This window comes from Mustelus asterias, chromosome 2 (assembly GCF_964213995.1).
Source record: "Mustelus asterias chromosome 2, sMusAst1.hap1.1, whole genome shotgun sequence".
In the NCBI taxonomy this organism is placed as follows: Eukaryota; Metazoa; Chordata; class Chondrichthyes; order Carcharhiniformes; family Triakidae; genus Mustelus; species Mustelus asterias.
Genome location: NC_135802.1, coordinates 10,397,941 through 10,422,865, shown reverse-complemented (window position 1 = coordinate 10,422,865; position 24,925 = coordinate 10,397,941). Strand labels below are relative to the sequence as shown.

Genomic DNA, 24,925 nt, shown 5'->3' with positions numbered 1-24,925 from the left:
ACTTTACTTTATGCTGATTACTTTGGAAGAGTTTTCTAGTTAACCCTATTCCCGCCTGCTCTTTTCCCGTAAGCCCCGAAATTTTCCGTTTCAAGTTTCTGTCCGACTTGTTTGTAAGTGAATCTGATTCCACAACCCAATGCTTTCAGAGTGAAACATAATGGTTCTTGAAAAGTCATAACCGCATCCACTATGATTTTGACGGGGTCTTAACACATCATAGCAATGCCCATCAATTTGGTTTAACTTTGGAAAGGTCTAGCAGGAAAAAACTTTACTTGTCCATTAAGTTCAAATGCAACCAGCTGGAGTACGGTGTACAGTTCTGGTCACCTCACTATAGGAAGGATGTGATTGCACTAGAAGGGGTACAGAGGAGATTCACCAGGATGTTGCCTGGGATGGAGCATTTGAGCTATAAGGATAGGCTTGGATTGTTTTCTTTAGAGCAGAGAAAGGCTGAGGGGGGACATGATTGAGGTGTATAAGATTATGAGGGGTATGGACGGAGTGAGTAGGGAACAGCTGTTCCCCTTAGTTAAGAAGTCAATCACGAGGGGGCAGAGTTTTAGGGTGAGGGACAGGAGATTCAGAGGGGAATTCGAGAAAACATTTTTTCACATAGAGGGTGGTGGGAATCTGGAATGCACTGCCTGGGAAGGTAGTGGAGGCTGGAAACCTTACAACCTTTAAAGAGTATTTGGACGAGCGCTTGAAACATCGTCACATTCAAGGATATGGGACAAGGGCTAGAAAATAGGATTAGTGTAACTTTAGTGGTCGTTACTGTTGGTGCCGACTCAATGGGCCAAAGGACCCTTTCTGCGCTGTATTATTCCATGACTCTATGACAAGACATCTGGCACAAAGAAGCTTACAGGGTACAGAGTCTACTCGGTCTTGGGTTCAATGACTAGCCTGTTGTGAGTGAATTGATCTCAGGCTGGGAGTCAAACCTGCCTCTGAGCTAGGGAGTGGAGAAATCAACCACCTTTACTTGTTATGCAGTGACTTCAGCTGGCAGGTATGTGAGTCTTGGGCTCAACTTGATCTAATCGCAAGCACCAAGGTATGATATTCATATCCAACCATAATGCCAGTGATCTGATCAAAATACAAACTGTACCGATCCCCATCTGAGACTGACCACCCCAGCCAAAGTCTTGAATATCCTCCTTCCAAATCAGATTACCACTTTTACATGGAACTCGGTTACATTTGGTCAGGTCCTGAAGCCTGCAAGATGAGTGTAAAAATATCTCTGGCATCTATTTCTCGCCTGATGGATGCTCCGGCGTCTATTGCTATTATGTTTACAGTAAATAGCACCTTCTGAGGCTAATAAACAGCAAGTCTCAGCATATCAGCAGAAAAATATTTAGCATCTGATATGCCCCGTACATTGTGTCCTTGTTCCATATTCATTACATTCCTGTGCATCTTGAAGGATGATGATGAGAATGTATAACCGAGCATTCTTTCTACGTGACAGGACTTGTTTTACGGAGGTTTAGCACAGGAACACATTTACCCATTCCATAGCCTCTCACTGAGGCATCGTAAGGCTTTGTGTAACAGAATGTGCTATAATACATAGAGCAGCCATTCCTCTGTAAGCCAGGGCTGGTTGCAATATTTTACTGCTGTCATACCTCCGCAAAAGAGGACTTATGAGTGTCAAAATAAAATACTGCAAGTGCTGGAAATCTGAAATATTAGACATGCTCAAAATGCTCAGCAGGTGTGGCAGAGTGGAGAGTGAAACAGTTAGCAGCTAAAGCGACTGCCCTTTCATAGACGATCCATATACATATGCCCAACTGCCCATATACATAGACGATCTGGAGGAGGGGACCGAGTGTAGGGTAACAAAGTTTGCGGATGACACAAAGATGAGTGGGAAAGCGAATTGCGTGGAGGATGCGGAAAGTCTGCAGAGAGATTTGGATAGGCTAAGTGAGTGGGCGAGGATCTGGCAGATGGAGTATAACGTTGACAAGTGTGAGGTTATCCACTTTGGAAGGAATAATAGTAAAATGGACTATTATTTAAATGGTGAAAAATTACAACATGCTACTGTGCAGAGGGACCTGGGGGTCCTTGTGCATGAATCGCTGAAACTCAGTTTGCAGGTGCAGCAGGTGATCAAGAAGGCAAATGGAATGTTGGCCTTTATCGCGAAGGGGATGGAGTATAAAAGCAGGGAGGTCTTGCTGCAATTGTACAAGGTACTGGTGAGGCTGCAACTGGAGTACTGTGTGCAATTTTGGTCCCCTTATTTGCGGAAGGATGTATTGGCCTTGGAGGGAGTACAGAGAAGATTCACCAGGTTGATACCGGAGATGAGGGGGCTAGCTTATGAGGAGAGATTGAGTAGATTGGGCCTGTACTCGTTGGAGTTTAGAAGGCTGAGGGGAGATCTTATAGAGACATATAAGATAATGAAGGGGCTAGACAGGGTAGAGGCAGAGAGATTCTTTCCACTTAGAAAGGAAACAAGAACTAAAGGACACAGCCTCAAAATAAGGGGGAGTCAGTTTAGGACAGAGTTGAGGAAGAACTTCTTCTCTCAGAGGGTAGTGGATCTCTGGAATTCTCTGCCCATTGAAGCAGTGGAGGCTACCTCATTAAATATGTTTAAGTCACAGGTAGATAGATTTCTGATCAATAAGGGAATTAAGGGTTATGGGGACGGGGCGGGTAAGTGGAACTAAACCACTATCAGATCAGCCATGATCTTATTGAATGGTGGGGCAGGCTCGAGGGGCTAGATGGCCTACTCCTGCTCCTATTTCTTATGTTCTTATGTTCAGCAGAAGGTCGGGGAAGGTGTTACAGCTGAACAGCTATAAAGCGAGTGCAAGGTTGAGGAATGAGGGCAGTCAGGGAAAGGTGATAGGATAGGGTGGAGGAGAGCGGGAGTGATTAAATGACAAAGGTGATGGTGATAGACCTGAGGGAAGGATCGAATGTTTTTTAAAAGAAGGGATTGTTCACAGACTGAGAATAAAGCCACCCAGTGGATGAATATGTAATTACAGCGTGACATGTTTACAAAGGCATTTCCCATATTAAATACGGACACAAGAATTTATAATGGAAAAGGTGACACTAAAGAGCTGGGCGGGAATTCTCCGGCCGTCCATGCCAGGGGATTCTCCATTGGTTGCGCACCCCCCACCCATGGGTTTCCCGCCGGCGTGGGGTGACATAGAAACATGGAAGATAGGAGCAGGAGGAGGCCATTCGGCCCTTCGAGCCTGCTCCGCCATTCATCACAATCATGGCTGATCATCCAACTCAACAGCCTAATCCTCCTAATCCCCATAACCTTTGATCCCATTCGCCCCAAGTGCTATATCCAGCCACCTCTTGAATATAGGAATATAAATCTCTGCAGCGTATCCTAACCCACACGAAGCCCCATTGCCCAATCACCTCTGTTATATTCATTTGTGGGACAATGGCGTTGCAGGCTGGGCCAACATTTATTGCCCTTCCCTAATTGCCCTTGAACTGAGTGACTTGTGCGGCCATTTCAGAAGGTCCCACTCCTGTCAGTGGGAATTCCCATTGACAACGACGGGACCAGAGAATCCCACCACTAGCAAACAACGCGCCTCCTCCTGCTGGCGGGAAACATGCGGCTGGGAGGCCGGAGAATCTCGCCCCTGATATTTAACCCTGGCCACCTGGTAAAAACCATGCAGAAGGGACATATCCCCTCTCTGACCCTGCTATCTTCCAGAGGGCTACAATTTAATCCAGGTTTTTGAGACGGCAAGTAAGTAAACCCTCAGAAAAACAGTGGACACTTCTTTAAATATGCTGATTGTCAACTAGAATCTTAACCCAAACTCTGGAATCAGTTGCGCCCCGGGATGATAAATTAACTTGATCTTTTGCTTGGCATGCTTGCAGGCCTGGAGGAGCAGAAGTGCAGGCAGTGGGGGAGCTTGGTGATGACAGTGCTGATGAAGCTCGGGGAGAGGTGGTTAAGCTCTCTCTTGTGGAGATACTTTATTGCCTCTGCACTTAGGTGGCACAGCTGCTACCTTGTCGCTTGTCGTTTAAATCTTGGGCATTGTTCAAATCCTGCTAAAAGCTCAGGATTAACAAAAAAAACATTAAAACGCTGCTTAAGGTAAACGTTGTAAGAACAAACTTGCGGTCAGTTCATTCCATATACTTTAATACGTTTTATATTTGAATGGTATAGACACTCCAAGTGAGTGGTCCTGTGTGATGAATTTCATTGATGTGAAAGAACAAAGAACAAAGAAAATTACAGCACAGGAACAGGCCCTTCGGCCCTCCAAGCCTGCACCGACCATGCTGCCCGACTTAACTAAAACCCCCTACCCTTCCGGAGACCATATCCCTCTATTCCCATCCTATTATGTATTTATGTATTTGTCAAGATGCCCCTTAAAAGTCACTATCGTATCTGCTTCCACTACCTCCTCCGGCAGCGAGTTCCAGGCACCCACCACCCTCTGTGTAAAACACTTGCCTTGTACATCTCCTTTAAACCTTGCCCCACACACCTTAAACCTGTGCCCCTTAGTAATTGACTCTTCCACCCTGGGAAAAAGCTTCTGACTATCCACTCTGTCCATGCCTCTCATAATCTTGTAGACTTCTATCAGGTCGCCCCTCAACCTCCGTTGTTCCAGTGAGAACAAACCAAGTTTCTCCAACCTCTCCTCATAGCTAATGCCCTCCATACCAGGCAACATCCTGGTAAATCTTTTCTGTACCTCTCTAAAGCCTCCACATCCTTCTGGTAGTGTGGCAACCAGAATTGAACACTATATTCCAGGTGCGGCCTAACTAAGGTTCTATAAAGCGGCAACATGACTTGCCAATTTTTAAACTCAATACCCCAGCCGATGAAGGTAAGCATGCCGTATGCCTTCTTGACTATCTTCTCCACCTGCATTGCCACTTTCAGTGACCTGTGTACCTGTACACCCAGATCCCTCTGCCTTTCAATACTCTTAAGGGTTCTGCCATTTACTGTATAAAGGTGCCTTGAAAAAAGTTAGAGCTTCCTGAAGTCAAAACAGGCTCTCAGCTTGCCAGGTCTTGAAACGTTAAAACCTGTCTGTAATTTGGAGGTTACGATAATGGAAAGGCTGCATTCATTATTATCCATCCCCAGTTGCTCTGAGCTTATTCAGAATCAAGTCACATCATATTGGATAAACTTCCAATATCACACTGGCTTCCTGTAAGTTTCCTCTCAAACTTTGTAATGAACATTAGTCAACATTTTTAGCCAGCGCATATGGCAATGGCACTGACATTGAGTAACACAGCCAAACTCCACACAGACAGTGACCCAAGCCGGGAATCGAACCCGGGTCCCTGGCACTGTGAGGCAGCAGTGCTAACCACTGTGCCACCGTGCTGTCCCCAGTGTCAATGACGCTGACATTGAGTGACACAGCCAAACTGCACTATTGGAAGAAACAGCATAACCTCCAACTGATATCAGCAACACCATGGAAAATGGCTTGGAAGCAGACTTGTTTGGATCAATTAGTAAACAGGTAAGATCCTTGTTTCTCATCTGCTAAGAGCGACACGGTGGCACAGTGGGTTAGCACTGTTGCCTCACAGCGCCAGAGCCCCGGGTTCGATTTTCAGCTTGGGTCACTGTCTGTGTGGAGTCTGCACATTCTCCCCACATCTGCGTGGGTTTCCTCCGGGTGCACCGGTTTCCTCCCACAGTCCAAAGATGTGCGGGTTAGGTGGATTGGCCAGGCTAAATTGCCCCTTAGTATCAGGGGAACTAGCTAGGGTAAATAACAAAGAACAACAAAGAACAAAGAACAGTACAGCACAGGAAACAGGCCCTTCGGCCCTCCAAGCCTGTGCCGCTCCTTGGTCCAACTAGACCAATCGTTTGTATCCCTCCATTCCCAGGCTGCTCATGTGACTATCCAGGTAAGTCTTAAACGATGTCAGCGTGCCTGCCTCCACCACCCTACTTGGCAGCGCATTCCAGGCCCCCACCACCCTCTGTGTAAAAAACGTCCCTCTGATGTCTGAGTTATACTTCGCCCCTCTCAGCTTGAGCCCGTGACCCCTCGTGATCGTCACCTCCGACCTGGGAAAAAGCTTCCCACTGTTCACCCTATCTATACCCTTCATAATCTTGTATACAAGATGGGCCATTTGGCCCATCAAGTATACATGGGGTTATGGGGCTAGGACCTGGGTGGGATTGTGGTCAGTGCAGACTTGATGGGCCAAATGGCCTATGATTCTCATTTGACTTGCCCCCAGCATTCATAAAATTACCTTATTATACAACATTTAATAATACTTTCAATATAGTAAGAAATATATCAAGGACCTTCACAGGAGTTGAATTTTGACACCAATTCACACCAGCAAATAATAAATAAGCAGGTGACCAAAATCTTGGTTGAAGACATGATTTTAAGGCAGGGATTGCGGGGGTGGGTGGGGGAGGGTGGGGGGCGGGGGGGCAGAGTGGGGGAAGGCAGGGGGAGGAATGAAAGAAAGGGCAATGGAGACGTTGAGGAAGGAAGTTTAGAACTTAGGGCCTTGGCAGCATAGCCACCAGTAGTGGGAGACAAAGTGTAGTGAGGCCTGCACAAGAGGTTCATAGCTGTAATATGACTGTGTGTAAATTGACAATCACTAAAACATTAAGTAAAAGGGTCTACTTACCCAGACCAATGGAAAAAAACGAAGTACTCGGTGGGATAACTCGGAGGTGGCGACTGCTGGAAGTCAGATTCCGCAACTCAACATTGGTCTGGAACAAAATAATGGAACGTAACATGATGTACTGTTTAACCAAATATGAGAACGATAAAGAGTAAAGAAAAATAATCAAAAGTCCCCAAAAACCCATCTACCACCCACAGGTCACAAGTGTGATGGAATACTCTCCACTTGCCTGGATGAGTGCAGCTCCAACAACACTCAGGAATCACACTGATAATAAGCTCGCTTGATTGGCACCCCGTCAACCATCTTCAACATTTACCCCCTCCACCACCGACAGAAAGTGGCAGCAGTGTGTACCATCTGCAAGATGCACCACAGCAACTCACCAATGCACCTTCCACAGCATCTTCCAAACCAGTGACCTCCACCATCAAGTCAAGGGCAGCAGATGCAGTGGGAACTCCACCACCACATGCAAATTACACAACATCCTGACTTGAAACCATATCACCGTTTCACCACTGCGTCAAAATTCTGGAACCCCCTCCAAACAGCACTGTGGGTGTACTGACACCACATGGACTGCAGCGGATCAAGAAGGCGTAGACATCAGTGGTTCAAGAAGGCGGCTCACCACCACTTTCTCAGGGGCGATTAGCATTGGCCAACAAATGCTGACCTTGCCAATGATGCCCACATCCTGTGAAAGAGTAAAAGTATTTAATTGTACATTTAATGTATAGAAATTGCTATCTGCTATTGATGTGAAGGTATATTTAATGTGTTTGTCCCTTTAAGGTTTTTTTTATTCATGGGCATCGCTGGCCAACATTTATTGCCCATCCCTAGTTGCCTTTGTTCAGAGGGCAGTTGAGAGTCAACCACATTGCTGCCGCTCTGGAGTCACATGTAGGCCAGACTGGGCAGGGACAGCAGATTTCCTTCCCTAAAGGACATTAGTGACCCAGATGTGGGTTTTTCCAACAATCAACAATGGTTTCATGGTCATCAGTGGATTCTTAATTCCTGATATTTTATGTCAAATTCAAATTCATGGTGGGATTCGAACCCGGGTCCCCAGAACATTGGCTGAGTTTCTATATTAATAGTTTAGCGATAATACCACTAGGCCATCGCCTCCCCGTACAATTGTAACAAGCTGTAAGTAGATCAAGGATACTTTACACTACTGGGCAAGTTTCTCTGCAGATTGCCAGCAAGTTAAAATCCGTACTGCTGCCCGAATTGTTGTCTACTTGAGAAACCTGGTCATGGAGTTACACAGAATAAGTTGTTTGATGTTCTGGTTTCAAGGTTTGCTCAGCATTCCCAAGAGTGTTTGCAGGCATTGTACTAGAGCTTGGGTGTGGCGACTGTACAGGTAGTCTATTTGGAGAATACGTTTGAACATAGGTTGGTGGAATGCAGGGAAGTGCAAAGTGATTTCATTTTGGTAGAGAGAACATGGAGAGATAATGTAAGATAATGGGTATAATTCTAAAGGGTATGCAGGAGCAGAAAGACCAGAAGATGTCAGGACAAGTTGAGAGAGCAGTTAAGACTTTATTGTAGAGTACAAAAGCATTAAGTTTATATGTTATGATCTGCCAGGTGTTAAGCGCTGTATGAACCAAATCCCAAAAGGAAAACTTACGCATTATCACAACTATTGCAGGCCCATTTTTAACATTTAAGAAAAACTTGGACAGGTACATGGATGAGAGGGGTGTGGAGGGATATGGTCCAGGTGCAGGTCAGTGGGACTAGGCAGAAAAATGGTTCGGCACAGCCAAGAAGGGCCAAAAGGCCCGTTTCTGTGCTGTAATGTTCTATGGTTCTACTTCCTATCTGTATTTTGCCATGGGAAAATACATGTACTGAAGCCAGGAGTCACAAATTCCGGCTATGCTTTTGGATATTTTATATGTTAAGTTAAAACATTCATTGAGAAAAGAAAACTTAAACACACAAGATTACATTTACACAGTTAAAAATAATCTTACAGAACATTTCTCCATTAGGTTCTTACTTGGTTAGACTTATAAATAAACACCCCTTTAGGCAACAGTCCTTACAGATACTTAATCTATAAAACATCCAGTAATAACACCACAGTGCACAACCCACAGTTGCTGTAGTGGAGATATTTCACAGGGCTTATCTATCGCTCTCTCACACACTTGGCAGTGGAAATCCAAGGTTTTAAACAAAACACTTTTCTGGAACAAACAGACACTTCTCTGATGTGGCTGAAGGCGACTCACTCCACTTCTTCACAGCTCTGTCCCAGCACAGTACTCTAGTCAGGAGATCGTAGATGGCCATCCCAGGATAGCTTCCAATCCCTCTTTAAATATGTTTTCTCTCTTTCATTGTCTATTTCCTTCGAAATTTACCTTTCCCAGAATATAAAAACCTTTTATGTTCTCCTTATGGTCACTACTTTCCAGTAAAAATAAAATTTGATAACTTTGCCTTATCCATTTATGACCTTTTCTAAATTGTAAAGTCCTTCTTACCCCCCTTTGAAATTCAACAGTTAAAAATCCAAATCCTCACTTATTCTCTAATGCAAATTTCTACCCATGTTGTGCTTACTTGTAGAACGGGTGCTTACTTGGACGGGTTCATGGATGAGAGGGGTGTGGAGGGATATAGTCCAAGTGCAGGTCAGTGGGACTAGGCATAAAATGGTTCGGCACAGACAAGAAGGGCCAAAAGGCCTGCTTCTGAGCTGTAATTTTCTATGGTTCTATGGTTCTAACATCTAAGTTGGTTTTACTCACCTCAAATGTCTACTTTTCACATCTGGGCACTTTGATGGTCTCAATTCCATAGACACTCAATCCCAGCTTAACTAAATTAGTCACACACACAGACACATACACAGACACATACACAGACACACACACACAGACACACACAGACACACACAGACACACACAGACACACACACAGACACACATACAGACACACACACAGACACGTACACAGTCACACGCACAGTCACACACACAGTCACACACACAGACACACACACAGACACATACACAGACACATACACAGACACACACACAGACACATACACAGACACATACACAGACACAGACACATACACAGACACATATACAGACACATACACAGACACAGACACACACACAGACACATACACAGACACATACACAGACACATACACAGACACACACACAGACACACATACAGACACACACACAGACACGTACACAGTCACACGCACAGTCACACACACAGTCACACACACAGACACATACACAGACACATACACAGACACACACACAGACACATACACATACACAGACACAGACACATACTCAGACACATATACAGACACATACACAGACACAGACACACACACAGACACATACACAGACACATACACAGACACATACCCCCCACAAGGTTACTTCATTGAATATCACAGTAAACGTGGAAATATTTTTTTTAAATTCTTCACCATGTTAAACTTCTTTAAAACACTAATTTGGCCTCGACTGGAACATTGCGGCAGCACGGTAGCACAATGGTTAGCACTGCTGCCTCACAGCGCCGGGGACCCGGGTTCGATTCCTGGGAGCACGGTGGCACAATGGTTAGCACTGCTGCCTCACAGCGCCGGGGACTCGGGTTCAATTCCCGTCTTGGGGTCACTATCTGTGTGGAGTCTGCACATTCTCCCCGTGTCTGCATGGGTTTGCCCCGGGTGCTCCGGTTTCCTCCCACAGTCCAATGATGTGCGGGTTAGGTGGATTGGCCATGTTACATTGCCCCTTAGTGTCAGGGGGACTAGCTAGGGTAAATTCATGGGGTTATGGGGAGAAGACCTGGGTGGGATTGTGGTCGGTGCAGGCTCGATGGGCCGAATGGCCTCCTTCTGCACTGTAGGATTTTATGATTCTGTGATTGCGTCCAATCTTGGCACCACAGTTTAGGAAAGATGAAGGCATTAGAGAGTGCAGAAAAGATTCACAAGAACGGTTCGAGGAATGAGGAACTTCAGTTCCGTATAAAATTTGGAAAAGGTGGGATGGTTCTCCTTGGAGAAGAGAAGATGGAGAGGAGATTTGATATAGGGAGTCAAGGCCTTGAGGGGTGTGGACAATGTAGATAGGGAGAAATTTTTCCCATTGGTGGAAGGATTTAGAACTAGTGGGCTAGTGGATTTAAGTAGTATTAATGCGTTCGGGTTAATGTGGGACTTGGGAAACAGTACTGTCCACATCTTGAATCTCAAGAAAGGTAACGATATGAGGGATGAGGGATGAATTGGCCACGATGGACTGGGAAACATTACTGAAAGGAAAGACAGTGGACAGCCAATGGCAGGCATTTAAAGAACAAATAGGTGAACTGCAGAAGTTGTTTATTTTTGTTTGGTGCAAGAGTGGTAAGGGAACTGTGGCCAAATCATGGCTCACAAGGGAAATTAGAGAGAGTATCAGATTCAAGGGTCAAAACATTGTCTGATTTCAAGAAGAAATTGGAAAAAGCTCTTGAGGCTAAAGGGATGTGGGATGAAAGCGGGGGAATCAGAATATTGAATTCGATGATCAGCCATGATCAAGATGAATGGTGGTGCAGGTTTGAAGGGCCGAATGGCCTCCTCTTGCTCCTAGTTTCTATGGGGGCGATTCTCCCAAAAGTGCTGAATTGGTGGGAAAACTGGTCAAGATCACAACTGTTTTTTCAGTGCAGCTTCAGACCTGAATCTCCCACACTCCGTGCAATGCAGAGGTCACAATCGAGAATCTCATTAAAAACCTGGGGAATGGGGCCTATTTGCGCCAGAGACTGACAGTTCTGGAACTCTGCGTATGCGCAGTGGTCCCAATCTGTCAGTCTCCCTGTCTGCTGGCCAGCTCGATCGCGAGTCAGCCCGGGACCCCCGCAGTGCTGCCCCTCCAGCCCCACCCCCCACAGCCCGATTGCCACCCCCTCAACAATTCACGGGCCAGCCCTGACCACCCCCCCACCCTGGAGCACCCCGATGTCCAGCCCACGCCCCTCCCAGCCCCCTCATCCCAGCAGACCCCCCCGCTGACCCCCATCCCCAGGGTCAGACTCCCCCCCGTGGGAGACAGGCCCCCCCCCGGCAGACCACCTCCCCCAGCTCGCCCTGATCGCTGCCCTCCCTCCATCCCAGACAGGTCCCAATGCAGAGTGGCAGCGGGACCCCCCAACCCCGTCAATCGCACCTAGGCCCCGCCTAAAATAGGTCCGGCCCCCTTGGTACTGCCCGATGCCCGATGAGCAGTGCCAAGGTGCCCCCTGGGCATGGGCACTTTGCCCCTTGGGCAGTGCCAGGGTACCCATGCCATGGGGCACCATCTCCCGCTGGCCTGACCCCTGGGGGGCCCTGATTGCCCCCCTTCACTCCAGCAGGGTGTCCCGCTCGTTTCCCGAACATGGGGAGCTACTCTAAAGCCCGCCGGAATGATGGGGTGGGAGATGCTATCGGGCTCGGCAAGTTCCATGCCAGGCAATAATCGCATTTAAAATACATTTAAAATATATGTAAAACATATTCAAATAACTTACCTCTCTTCCCGCTGGACTTCTGTGCATTCCCGGCGGTGCCATTTTCTTCCGGTTGGGAGATGCGCGGGTCGTAAAAGCTTGCAGGGAACCCACAAAATGGCCGACACGCGCATCTCCTGACCTAACCCGCCAGAAAAGTTGCAGGTCACAACGGGAGAATCGGGCCCTATGTTTCTATGTTTTATCAAGATGCACAGAATCAAATTGGAGTAGTGGAATGTAGTAGTGAGTTTGGGAGAAGTCAGCATGGAAGTTGTACCTAGACAGGACTGTATCCTATATATATATGTATATAGTAATGTGTTATTAATTAAGTTATTGTTCAACCATACAAGCCTTCAGACCTCTTCATGAGACAACATGCAATCTTAGTAATTGGGGGAGGCAATGGCCTTGTATTGTCACAGGACTGGTAATCCAACAACCTAGGGTACTGCTCTGGAAACCTGGATTCAAATTCAATAAAAATCTGGAACTAAAAGTCTAATGATAACCATGAAACAATTATCGATTGATGTGAAAGTCAATCTGGTTCACGAATGTCCTTGCTGGGTCTGGCTTACATGTGACTTCAGATCCACAGCAACGTGGTTGACTCTTAAATGCCCCCTGAAATGGTCTAGCACATGCTGGCCTAGCCAGCGATACCCACACGAAAGAACAAAAAAACAAGGCAATAGCAACATGAGGAAAACCATTTAAAGGCAGTGAGTGGTTCGGATCTGGAATGCACTGACTGAGTGTGATGGAGACAAGTTCAATCAAAGCGTTCAAGAGGAAATTGGGTTATTATCTGAAAAGGAAGAGTATGCAAGTCTATGGAGAGAAGGTGGGATAGCGTCTCTGGGTGAATTGTTCCTTCAGGGTTCCAGCAAAGACATAACGGGCCGAATGGTCTCCTTCTGTACCTTAACTGTTCTACGATTTTATGATTCTAAGTTGAATCACCAAGTTCTGATGACAGGTCATCATTATTACTGTTCTCTCTGTACCAATGCTGCCTGGCTTGCTGAGTGCTTCCGCATTTTACATTTTTTGTCTCACCAAGTTCATTTTTGGGCATTGAATATGATTGATATAGATTACTGTTATCATCAGGGTTCACTCATAGTAATAAAATGCTGTGTTTGGTCATGTTTACATTTGTGTTGAAATTGTGAATCACTGACTGTCACAACCTCATGATGCATCTTTTACTTATGTAATCAATTTTTTAACCTTGATTAAGTTGTTTACCGGGGTGTAGGGCGTGGGAACATGGGGGGAGAACTATGTGCTAAAATTGAACGGTGGAGTCTCTGTAATAATTTTAAGGGGAGTGAATGAAGGAGAATTAATTCTTTCTGAATCCAGCTCCTCATCCAGGAATTTTAGAGATTTCGTCAGTCCTTGAGTCATATTCCCTGCTTTGGGTCCTTCGCAAAGATGATCAAATATTCCAGCAAAATACTTTGACTACTTTGTCATTTGTGGAATGCAACTGAGCAGGACTGAGTCATTGCTTCCAATGTTTGACTGACGCCAGTCTTTCTGGCCTCCTTAACTATTTCACAAAAGCACCTTTCAAGTTTCAGTTGTGGATTTTAATTTCCCTCGAGAGTCTAAATAGTTTGCAGTCAGCTGAAACGAGTTGGTTTGATGAGCTGAGTGGCCTCGATTAGGCACCACATTTTCTTACAAGTACCTACCTTCGACCTGAACTTCAATGTGTGGGAGAGATGGAACTGCCAAATGAATCTTTAAAATTATTTTGTGGGACTGCGCTGTAGGAATGCTTAGTATGCGTACTTGAAATTCTCAAAGAGCAAAGAAAAGTACAGCACAGGAACAGGCCCTTTGGCCCTCCAAGCCCGTGCTGGTCTAGGTGTGGTCTCACTGAGGCCCTGTATAACTGCAGTAAGACATCTCTACTTGTTTGCTGCACTTGCTTCTCCACTTTCACTGACTGGTGTACAAGGACACCCAGATCCCTCTGTACATCCACACTTCCCAATCTATCACCATTTAAATCACCATTTTCCTCACTAACGTATATAACTTCACATTTAGTTGCATTGTACAGCACCTGCCAAATGTTTGCCCACTCACTCAACTTGTCTAAAGCACCTTGCATCCTCCTCACAACTCACAATTCCGCCTAGTTTTTTGTTGTCAGAAAATTTGGAAATGTTACATTTGGTTCACTCATTCAGGTCATTTATATGTATCATGAAGAGTTGGGGCTCAAGCACTGATCAGTGTGGTACCCCACCAGTAACTGCTTGTGTTACCCCAGCAGTAACTGCCTGCGTTACCCCGTCAGTCACTGCCTGCCATTTGGAAAAAGACCCATTTATCCCCACTCTGTTTCCTGTCTGTCAACCAATTCTTGATCCATGCTAAAACATTACCCCCTATGAGGGGTATTGATAGAGTGGATTCTCAGAGGCTTTTACCCAAGGCTGAAATGGTTGCCACAAGAAGTCACAGGTTTAGGGTGCTGGGGAGTAGGTACAGAGGAGATGTTAAGGGTAAGTTTTTCACTCAGAGGGTGGTGGGTGCGTGTAATCGGCTGCCGGTAGTGGTGGTGGAGGCGGATTCGATAGGGTTTTTTAAGAGACTTTTGGATAAGTTCATGGAAGTTAGTAAGATAGAGGGTTATAGGTAAGCCTAGTAGGTAGGGACATGTTCGACACAACTTGTGGGCTGAAGGGCCTGTTTGTGCTGTAGCTTTTCTATGTTCTATGTTCTATCCTTTGTGCTTTAATTTTCACTACTAACCTCTTATCAAAAGTCCAAATACACCAGACATTGGTTCTCCCTTATCTATTCCACTAGTTACATCCTCAAAAAACTCCAGTAGATTTGTTAAGCATGATTTGCCTTTCATTAACCCATGCTGGCTTTGTCCAATCCAATGCCTCTCAAATGTTCTGTTATTACCTCTTCCATAATAGATCCAGTATCATCCCCATTTACTGATGTCAGATTCACTGGTCTGGAATTCTCCATTTTTTTCTCTCTCTCTCTTTTTAAATAGTGGGATTACATTTACCACCCTCCAATCTGTGGGGACTCCTAGAGTCTAGAGAATTTTTGATGACTACCAATGCATCCAATATTTCCAGGGCCACTTCCTTTAATACTCTGGGATATAGATTATCAGGCTCTGGTGATTTGTCAGCCTTTAACCCCATTAATTTCCTCAGCACCATTTTCTTACTAATACTGATTTCCCTCAATTTACCCTCTCACGAGATCCTTGGTTTCCTAACATTTCTGGGAAGTTATTTCTGCTCTTTTTGTGAGGACATAACCAAAGTATGTGTTCAAATCTTCTGCCATTTCTTTGCAGGACAGCCAACGTGGTACTTCTTTTTCATTCATTTGTGGGACATGGGCGTCGCTGGCTGGCCAGCATTTATTGCCCATCCCTAGTTGCCCTTGAGAAGGTGGTGATGAGCTGCTTTCTTGAATCGCTGCAGTCCCTGTGCTGTGGATTGACCCACAGTGCTGTTAGGGAGGGGGTTGTAGGATTTTGACCCAGCGACTGCGAAGGAACAGCGATATATTTCCAAGTCAGGATGGCGAATGGCTTGGAGAGGAACTTGCAGGATGGTGGTGTTCCCAGGTGTCTGCTGCCCTTGTCCTTCTAGATGGAAGTGGTCGTGGGTTTGAAAGGTTCTGTCTAAGGATCTTTGGTGAATTGCTGCAGTGCATCTTGTAGATTGTACACACTGCTGCTACTGAGCGTCGGTGGTGGAGGGATTGAATGTTTGTAGATATGGTGCCAATCAAGTGGGCTGCTTTGTCCTGGATGGTGTCAAGCTTCTTGTGTTGTTGGAGCTGCACCCATCCAGGCAAGTGGGGAATATTCCATCACACTCCTGACTTGTGCCTTGTAGATGGTGGATAGGCTCTGGGGAGTCAGGAGATGAGTTACTCGCCGCAGTATTCCGAGCCTCTGACCTGCTGTTGTAGCCACTGTGTTTATGTGGGGAGTCCAGTTGAGTTTCTGGTCAATGATAACCCCAAGGATGTTGACAGTGGGGGATTCAGTGATGGTAACACCATTGAATATCAAGGGGTGGTGGTTAGAGTGTCTCTTATTGGTGATGGTCATTGCCTGGCATTTGTATGGCCTGAATGTTATTTGCCACTTGTCAGCCCAAGCCTAGATATTGTCAGATCTTGCTGCGTTTGAACATGGACTGTTTCAGTATCTGAGGAGTTGCAAATGGTGCTGAACATTGTGCAATCATCGGCAAATATCCCCACTTCTGACCTTATGATGGAGGGAAGGCCATTGATGAAGCAGCTGAAGATGGTTGGGCCTAGGGCACTACCCTGAGGGACTCCTGCAGAGATGTCCTGGAGCTGAGATGACTGATCCTCCACAACCACAGCCATCTTCCTATGTACCAGGTATGACTCCAACCAGCAGAATGTTTGCCCCCTGATACCCATTAATTCCAGTTTGGCTAGAGCTCCTTGATGCCACACTCAGTCGAATGTGGCTTTGATGTCAAGGGCTGTCACTCTCATCTCACCTCTGGAATTCAGCTCTTTTGTCCATGTTTGAACCAAGGCTGTAATGAGGTCAGGAGCTGAGTGACCCTGGCGACACCCAAACTGGGCGTCACTGAGCAGGTTATTGCTGAGCAGGTGCTGCATGATAGCACTGTTAATAACCCCTTCCATCACTTTGCTGATGACCAAGAGTAGACTGATTGGGCGATAATTGGCTGGGTTGGATTTGTCCTGCTTTTTGTGTACAGGACATATCTAAGCAATTTTCCACATTGTTGGGTAGATGCCAGTGTTGTAACTGTACTGGAGGAGCTTGGCTAGGGGGGTGGCAAGTTCTGGAGCACAAGTCTTCAGTACTGTTGCGGAATGTTATCAGGACCCATTGCCTTTGCAGTATCCAGTGCTTCCAACCATTTCTTGATATCACGTGGAGTGAATCGAATTGGCTGGAGACTGGCATCTGAGATTCTGGGGACCACTGGAGGAGGCCGAGATGGATCATCCACTCGGCACTTCTGGCTGAAGATTGTTGCGATTGTACTGATGGGCTGGGCTCCTTCATCATTGAGGATGGGGATATTTGTGGAGCCTCCTCCTCCAGCGAGTTGTTTAATTGTCCACCACCATTCACAATTGGATGCGGAAGGACTACAGAGCTTAGATCTGATCCATTGGTGGTTGGATCGCTTAGCTCTGTCTATCACACCATAATGCAGGTGTCCTAAGGCGAGCTCAGGGAGGACAGAAATCTCCCGTGGAGCAGAAGGGCAAAAGCTCGCTTGATCTTGATTTTCAGTACGAATACAGACCGTGAAAGCGGGGCCTCACGATCCTTCTGACCTTTTGGGTTTTAAGCAGGAGATGTCTTTGACTGGTGCAGCCTGTATGAGATCGACCGTGCTCTATGTGACTTAGGCTTATTTTTCAATGGTGCCCCATGTCTGTACAGCCAGTCTTGAGGATCAGAGATCTCAGCCTTTGAAACAGGATAGATCTGTTTCTGTTTTGGTTGGGAGTGAGCAGGGAGAGGGAGGAGGGAAATAATCAACAAATTTAACTGAAGCATTTTCAAACCCTTTTGAAATGTTCTGACACCACTCGCACTTACCTCATAAACTTGTCCCACTTTGTAGTCCGTAAAGAGAATGATGGGTGGATTTGCCAGAAAAACGGGAATCGGTTCATTGGGGTCACTGCATCACAAAAATAAATAATATTATACACCCAGAAAACATGTAGATTTTTCTTCCCAATGTTATGCTTTTTGATATTGAGGGAAGGGCGGCATTTAAAATCTTAGCCCCCCTCCAGCCACTGACCTCTGTGCTAAAATAAACAGGTCCTTCCCATCCACTCTCTCCAGGCCCCTCACTGTTTTGTAAAACTCAATCTAATCTCCCCTCAGCCTCCTCTGTTCCAAGGAGAACAATCCCAGCCTCTCCAATCTTCCCTCATAACTGCAATTTTCCAGTCCTGGCAACATCCTTGTAAATCTCCTCTGAGCCCTCGCTAACACAGTGACATCCTTTCTGTAATGAGGTGACCAGAACTACACACAGTGCTCAAGTTGTGGCCTAACTAATGTTTTATACATTTCCAGCATAACCTCCCTGCTCTTCTAGTCTATTCCTTGGCTAATAAATGAAAGGATTCTCTTTGCCTTCTCAACCACCTTACCCACCTGTCCTGCTACCTTCAGGGATTTGTGGACATTCACTCCAAGGTCCCTCACTTCCTCTACACCTCTCAGTCTCCTCCCATTTATCATATAATCATTTGCCGTGTTTGACTTCCCCAAATGTACTACCTTACACTTCTCTGGATTGAATGCCAATTGCCACTTTTCTGCCCAACTAATGAGTCCATTGACGTGGATGTATTAGTAACTATTTTATATTTATGACTCCAGTACCTGTCTCGCAGCACCCACTCTACTGAATGCATTTAAAATCTTTAAAACCTCTATTCCTGAGACTCTTTTCCTGAGGAGAGAGACCCAAACTTTTCTGGTGGGTAAAAGTAAAGTTTATTTATTAGTCACAAGTAAGACTTACATTAACACTGCAATGAAGTTACTGTGAAATTCCCCGAGTCACCACACTCCGGCTCCTTTTTGGGTCAATGTACCTAACCAGCACGTCTTTCAGACTGTGGGAGGAAACCGGAGCACCCGGAGGAAACCCACACAGACACGAGGAGAATGTGCAAACTCCACACAGACAGTGACCCAAGCCGGGAATCGAATCCAGGTTCCTGGCGCTGTGTTGCAGCAGTGCTAACCACTGTGCCACCCTCTCAGGTATTCCCTCTCAGTTCTATCATCATCCTAATTTTCTCCTGAGCCTTTCAGGCTTTTTATTATATGGAAACCAAAAGGTCCTGCAGTTCTCCATGTGTAGTGTAATAAAGATTCAATATAAATTTGACATTACTTTCTGCTTCTCAGTTCTATCCCTCTAGAAATGACCCCCAGTGCTAAAATGGGCACACGTTATACCTTTGGTCTACAAATATGTGCCTTCCCGCCACTTTCTTCGGGATCTTCTTCTTTGGAATGATGAGAGATTTCCCTCCTTGCTGAGGCGGCAGGTAGCGTGGGTTTTTCAGGAAGTTATGGCATCTCTCGAACTTCTCCATATCCTGCCGTGCCTGGATTCGATCGGTCACAGGGAGGTCGTCCCTCCAGAGGTTTTTCTTGGACGCTACTTCCTTTCAAATGAATTTAAAATTGGGTAAAGATTTAGAAACTGATATCCTTGCCTGCTTACTCTACCATCATGCCGTGCCTATTGAAACTGATGGAGTTTTAACTGAGAAGGAACTGCCCACACAAGGATATCAGAAAGTATAACGTTGAAGCATGGTGTCAAAGGGTCATTCTCAGATAAGGGGGTCAGACTTCCTTCGATTAGCTAAAATGATGAAAGCAGAGCTGGTAAAACCTGATCACTTTAACTACCTGGTCTGTGAATGAGACATTGCATGTTCTTCTGAGCTACCATGTAGGATAGTCCAAAGATGTGCGGGTGAGGTTGATTGGCCAGGTTAAAAATTGCCCCTTAGAGTCCTGGGATGCGTAGGTTAGAGGGATTAGCGGGTAAATATGTGGGGGTAGGGCCTGGGTGGGATTGTGGTCGGTGCAGACTCGATGGGCCGAATGGCCTCCTTCTGCACTGTAGGGTTTCTATGATTTCTATGATTTCTATGATAGCAATCCAACTTACGCTGCAGCCAAATAAGAAAGCAGACAGCATACACTATCTGATGAGGGAAGATGAAGCTAGGAAGGTTTTGATGGTTCACAGTTTGTGTCTATGAAAGATGTTGGTCAACACATGAAGCAACATCAATAACAGGGCAGCATAGTGACACAGTGGCATAGTGGCACTGTTGCCTCACAGCGCCAGGGACCCGGGTTCGATTCCCGGTTTGGGTCACTGTTTGTGTGGAGTCTGCACGTTCTCCCCGTGTCTGTGTGGGTTTCCTCCGGGTGCTCCGGTTTCCTCCCACACTCCAAAGATTTTGATTTTATTTATTATTGATGTGGAGATGCCGGCATTGGACTGGCTGGGCACAGTACGAAGTCTCACAACACCAGAAGGAAGCCATTCGGCCCATCGAGCCTGCACCGACCACAATCCCACCCAGGCCCTATCCCCATAACCCCATGCATTTACCCTAGCTAGTCCCCCTGACACTAAGGGGCAATTTTAACATGGCCAATCCACCTAACCCACACATGTTGAGACTGTGAGAGGAAACCGGAGCACCCGGAGGAAACTCACGCAGACACGGGAAGAATGTGCAAACTCCACACAGACAGTGACCCCCAAGCCGGGGATTGAACCCGGGTCCCTGGCGCTGAGAGGCAGCAGTGCTAACCACTGTGCCGCCCCGTTATGAGGGGGATTGACAAAATAGACGTGGCGAGGATGTTTCCTCTTGTAGGGCAATCTAGAACAAGAGATCATAGTTTTAAGATGAGGGGTAGCAGATTTAAAACAGGGATGAGGAGAAGTTACTTCTCTCAAAGGGTTGAGAGTCTGTGGAATTCACTACCCCAGAGTGTGTTGGATGCTGGGGTCATTGAGTAAATTTAAGGGAGAGATGGACAGATTTTTAATTCGTAATGGTTAGAAGGACTATGGTGAACGGGCAGGTAAGAGTTAGGAGGGCTATGGTGAATGGGCAAGTAAGAGTTAGGAGGGCTATGGTGAATGGGCAAGTAAGTGGGGCCAAGACCGAGATGAGATCAGCCATGGTCGTATTAAATGGAGGACAGGCTCGAAGGGCCAAATTGCCTACTTCCGCTCCTAGTTCTTATGATTCTTACGAAGTCTTGCTGCAACTCTACAAGATACTGGTGTTGTCACATCTGGAGCATTGTGAGCAGTTTTGGTCTCCTTATTTAGGGGAAGATATTATTTCATTGGAGGCAGTTCAGAGAAGGTTCACTGGGATGATCCCTGGTTGGAGGGAATAAGCAAAGGTTAAACAGGTTGAGACTCTACTCATTGGAACTTAGAACAATGAGAGGTGATCAGATTGAAATATATCGGATTCTTAAGGGGCTTGACAGGGTTTTGTATTGAATTAATTTATTATTGTTTCTTGTGAGCTACACAGACAAAAGTACCGTTTATAGAATACATAAGGGAGAAGGAAAGGAGAGGGTGCAGAATATAGTGTTGCAGTTACAGATAGGGTAAGGAGGAAGATCAGCTTAATACGTGATAGGGCCATTCAAAAGTCTGACAGCAGCAGGGAAGAAGCTGCTCTTGAGTCGGTTGGTACGTGACCTCAGACTTTTGTATCTTTTTCCCGACGGAAGAAAGTGGAAGAGAGAATGTCCGGGGTGCGTGGGATCCTTAATTATGCTGGCTGCTTTGTCGAGGCAGCGGAAAGTGTAGGCAGAGTCAATGGATGGGAGGCTGGTTTGATTGTTGGACTGGGCTTCATTCACTACTTTTGTAATTTCTTGCGATCTTGGACTGAGCAGGAGCCATACCAAGCTGTGATACAACCAGAGAGAATGCTTTCTATGGTACATTTGTGAAAATTGGTGAGAGTCGTAGCGGACATCCAAATTTCCTTAGTCTCCTGAGAAAGTAGAGACATTAGTGGGCTTTCTTAACTATATCATTGGTGTGGAGGTTTGTTGGTGATCTGAACACCTAGAAACTTGAAGCTCTCGACCATTTCCATTTCATCAGCTTTGATAGAAGTCTCACAACACCAGGTTAAAGTCCAACAGGTGTATTTGGAATCACGAGCTTTCGGAGTGCTGCTCCTTCATCAGGTGAGTGGAGGATTGGGTTCACAAACAGGGCATATATAGACAGTCTCAATTTACAAGATAATACAAGGTTGAAATGCGAGGCTTAACAGGTAATCAAGTCTTTCCAGGTGCAGACAATGCGAGTGGAGGGAGGGTTAAGCACAGGTTAAAGAAGTGTGAACAGCATTGATGTAGACAGGAGCATGTTCTCCTCTACGCTTCCTGAAGTCGGTGACTATCCCCTTTGTTTTGTTGACATTGAGGGAGAGATTATTGTTGCCGCACCAGTTCACCAGATTCTATATCTCATTCCTGTACTCTGTCTCATCATTGTTTGAGCTCTGACCCATTCCAGTGGTGTCATCAGCAAACTTGAAAATCGAATTGGAGGGGAATTTGGCCACATATAGGTGTATAAGGAGTACAGTAGGGGCTCAGAACACAGCCTTCTGGGGCACCGGTGTTGAGGATGATCATGGAGGAGATGTTGCCTATCCTAACTGATTGTGGTTTGTGTATTAAGAAGTCTAGGATCCAATCGCAGAGGGAGGAGCCAAACCCTAGGCCATGGAGTTTAGAACATAGAACATTACAGCACAGTACAGGCCCTTCGGCCCTCGATGTTGCGCCGATCAGTGAAACCAATCTAAAGCCCATCTAACCTACACTATTCCAATGTCATCCATATGTTTATCCAATAACCATTTGAATGCTCTTAATGTTGATGAGTCCACTACTGCTGCAGGCAGGGCATTCCACGCCCTTACTACTCTCTGAGTAAAGAACCTACCTCTAACATCATGGAGATGAATTTTGTGGGAATAATGGTGTTGAAGGCTGAACTGTAGTCAATAAATAAGAGTCTGACATAGGTGACCTTGTTATCTAGGTGTTCCAGGGTTGAGTGCAGGGCCAGGGAAATGGCATCTGCTGTGGACCTGTTGCGGCAATAGGCAAACTGTAGTGGATCCAGGCCGGAATTGATGTGTGCCATGACTAACTTTTCGAAGCACTTCATAATGATGGATGTCAGAGCCACCGGCCGATAGTCATTAAGGCACGCTGCTTGGCTTTTCTTTGGTACAGAGATGATGGTCATCTTCTTGAAGCAGGTAGGGACCTCAAATTGTAGTAAGCGTAAATGCTGAGAGGATGATTCGCCTCATGGGAGAGTCTAGGAACAGAGGGCATCATCTCAGAGTAAAGGGATGAGAATTTGAGACTGAGGTGAGGAGTGTAGTAACTGGAAGCAACTCCAAGAGCAAGAAGGATTTATTAAACTATAATAACTATTTATGCCCCAAGGGTCTGATAGAACGTATGCAAGTCTACTCTCTGTTCCTCCCTGCTCCAACTGAAGTCCTCCCAGTCCCAGGACTCGGGCCCTCACTCAGGAATGGCCCACTTCCCACACCTCTGCTCCATACGGTCCAGCCCGATCACGTGATACACAAAGGGAACGCCCCTTAAAGGAGGCGTTCCCACACTCCTTCCCCCCAACTCTTGAGTCCACCTATGAGTGAAAACAAAACAGAAACATCATTATACATTGGCATACAGACACTATATCACATTAAGGATACCAAAGGAAAATCCATTCACAAAATCAGTCAGTACGGAGATTTCCAGAATGCTGCAACTCCATACAGGGTCCTTCGGCAAACAATGAATCAAGTCCTGCAGAAGCAAAAGGCAAACTCATCAGTTCAGGGTCAACATCTTCCCCGGTGGCTTCTTTCTCCTCGGCTACAGAAGCCAGAGACTGCCTTGGCTCCACAAAGGTCACGGGTATTCCTGGTTCCATAGCTGGTAGACTTGCATCTGTAGCAGAACACATCTGTTGGTCTCCTGGGTCAGGCCCAGCTCTCTTCCTCGAATGATCCACGTGTTTTTTCACACGCCGACCTTGCGCTTCTACGACGTATGAAACTGGTCCCGTTCTCTCCACAATTCTTCCTTCCACCCAGGCTGGTCAAAAGGCCAAGGTTTCTCACCGTGACTAGGTCATCAACCTCAAACGTTCTATCTCCTTTCTTCGAGTCATGGTTTTCTTTCTGGGAGGCTTGCCTACCCTCCACCCTCCCCAACAAATCTGGAAACAGCAAATCCAAGCGGGTTCATAGGCGGCAGCCCATTAATAATTCAGCTGGCATAATCCCGGCAGTAGTGTAAGGCACAGTGTTATACAATAACAAGGTACTTGCCAAACATAAAGTCAGAGGCCTCTGAGTTTGTTTCTTCATAGGAGCTTTAAATGTTTGTACAGCTCACTCTGCCAAGGGTGGGTGGTAACAATGGTGAACAAACATGGTGCATACCATTTAACCTGACAAACTGGCAGAACTCTTCAGCTGTGAATGCTGTGCCATTGTCGACACTAAGACCTCAGGGATGTCATAGGTGGCAAAGATCTGCTTCAACTTCTCAGTTGTGGCTGTGGCCATGGTAGACTTCATTAGCTGGACATCCAATCATCCAATGTGCATCAAACAGGATGAGGAACATATGTCCCATGGACGATTCTGTGAATCTATGTGAATCGTGTCCACAGCCAAGCCGGTCACTCCCATGGATGTATATTTGCCGATGGCGGAGATAACTGCTTGGTCTGACAATTCGGGTGCCGGCTGACCATTCTTTCATTCTCCTTCTCAATACCAGTATCTCCAAGCTGCTCTGCCCGGGGTCTGCATCATGCAGCTCCTGTAATAAAAGCTGTCATCCCTGGGATGACATTATACCACAAGCTCCCCCACAATAACACACCGTCCTCACATGTAATCTCCATCCAACGCTGTAGGTAGGGTCTGATTTGCTCTGACTTTAGGAGAGGCGCCAAATGAATATTTTTCGTCA

General features: G+C 46.1%; 1 protein-coding gene across 1 annotated transcript in view; it reads right to left on the bottom strand.

The window, feature by feature from the left end:
• Positions 1-24,925, bottom strand: part of dlec1 (DLEC1 cilia and flagella associated protein) — a 160,522-nt gene that overhangs the window by 110,451 nt on the left and 25,146 nt on the right. Inside the window, exons 8-10 of the mRNA XM_078231113.1 lie at positions 19,289-19,500; positions 17,900-17,984; positions 6,706-6,793 (exon numbers count right to left, since the gene is read on the bottom strand). Coding sequence (XP_078087239.1) covers positions 6,706-6,793; positions 17,900-17,984; positions 19,289-19,500 — 385 coding nt within the window. The remainder of the gene's footprint in view (positions 1-6,705; positions 6,794-17,899; positions 17,985-19,288; positions 19,501-24,925) is intronic.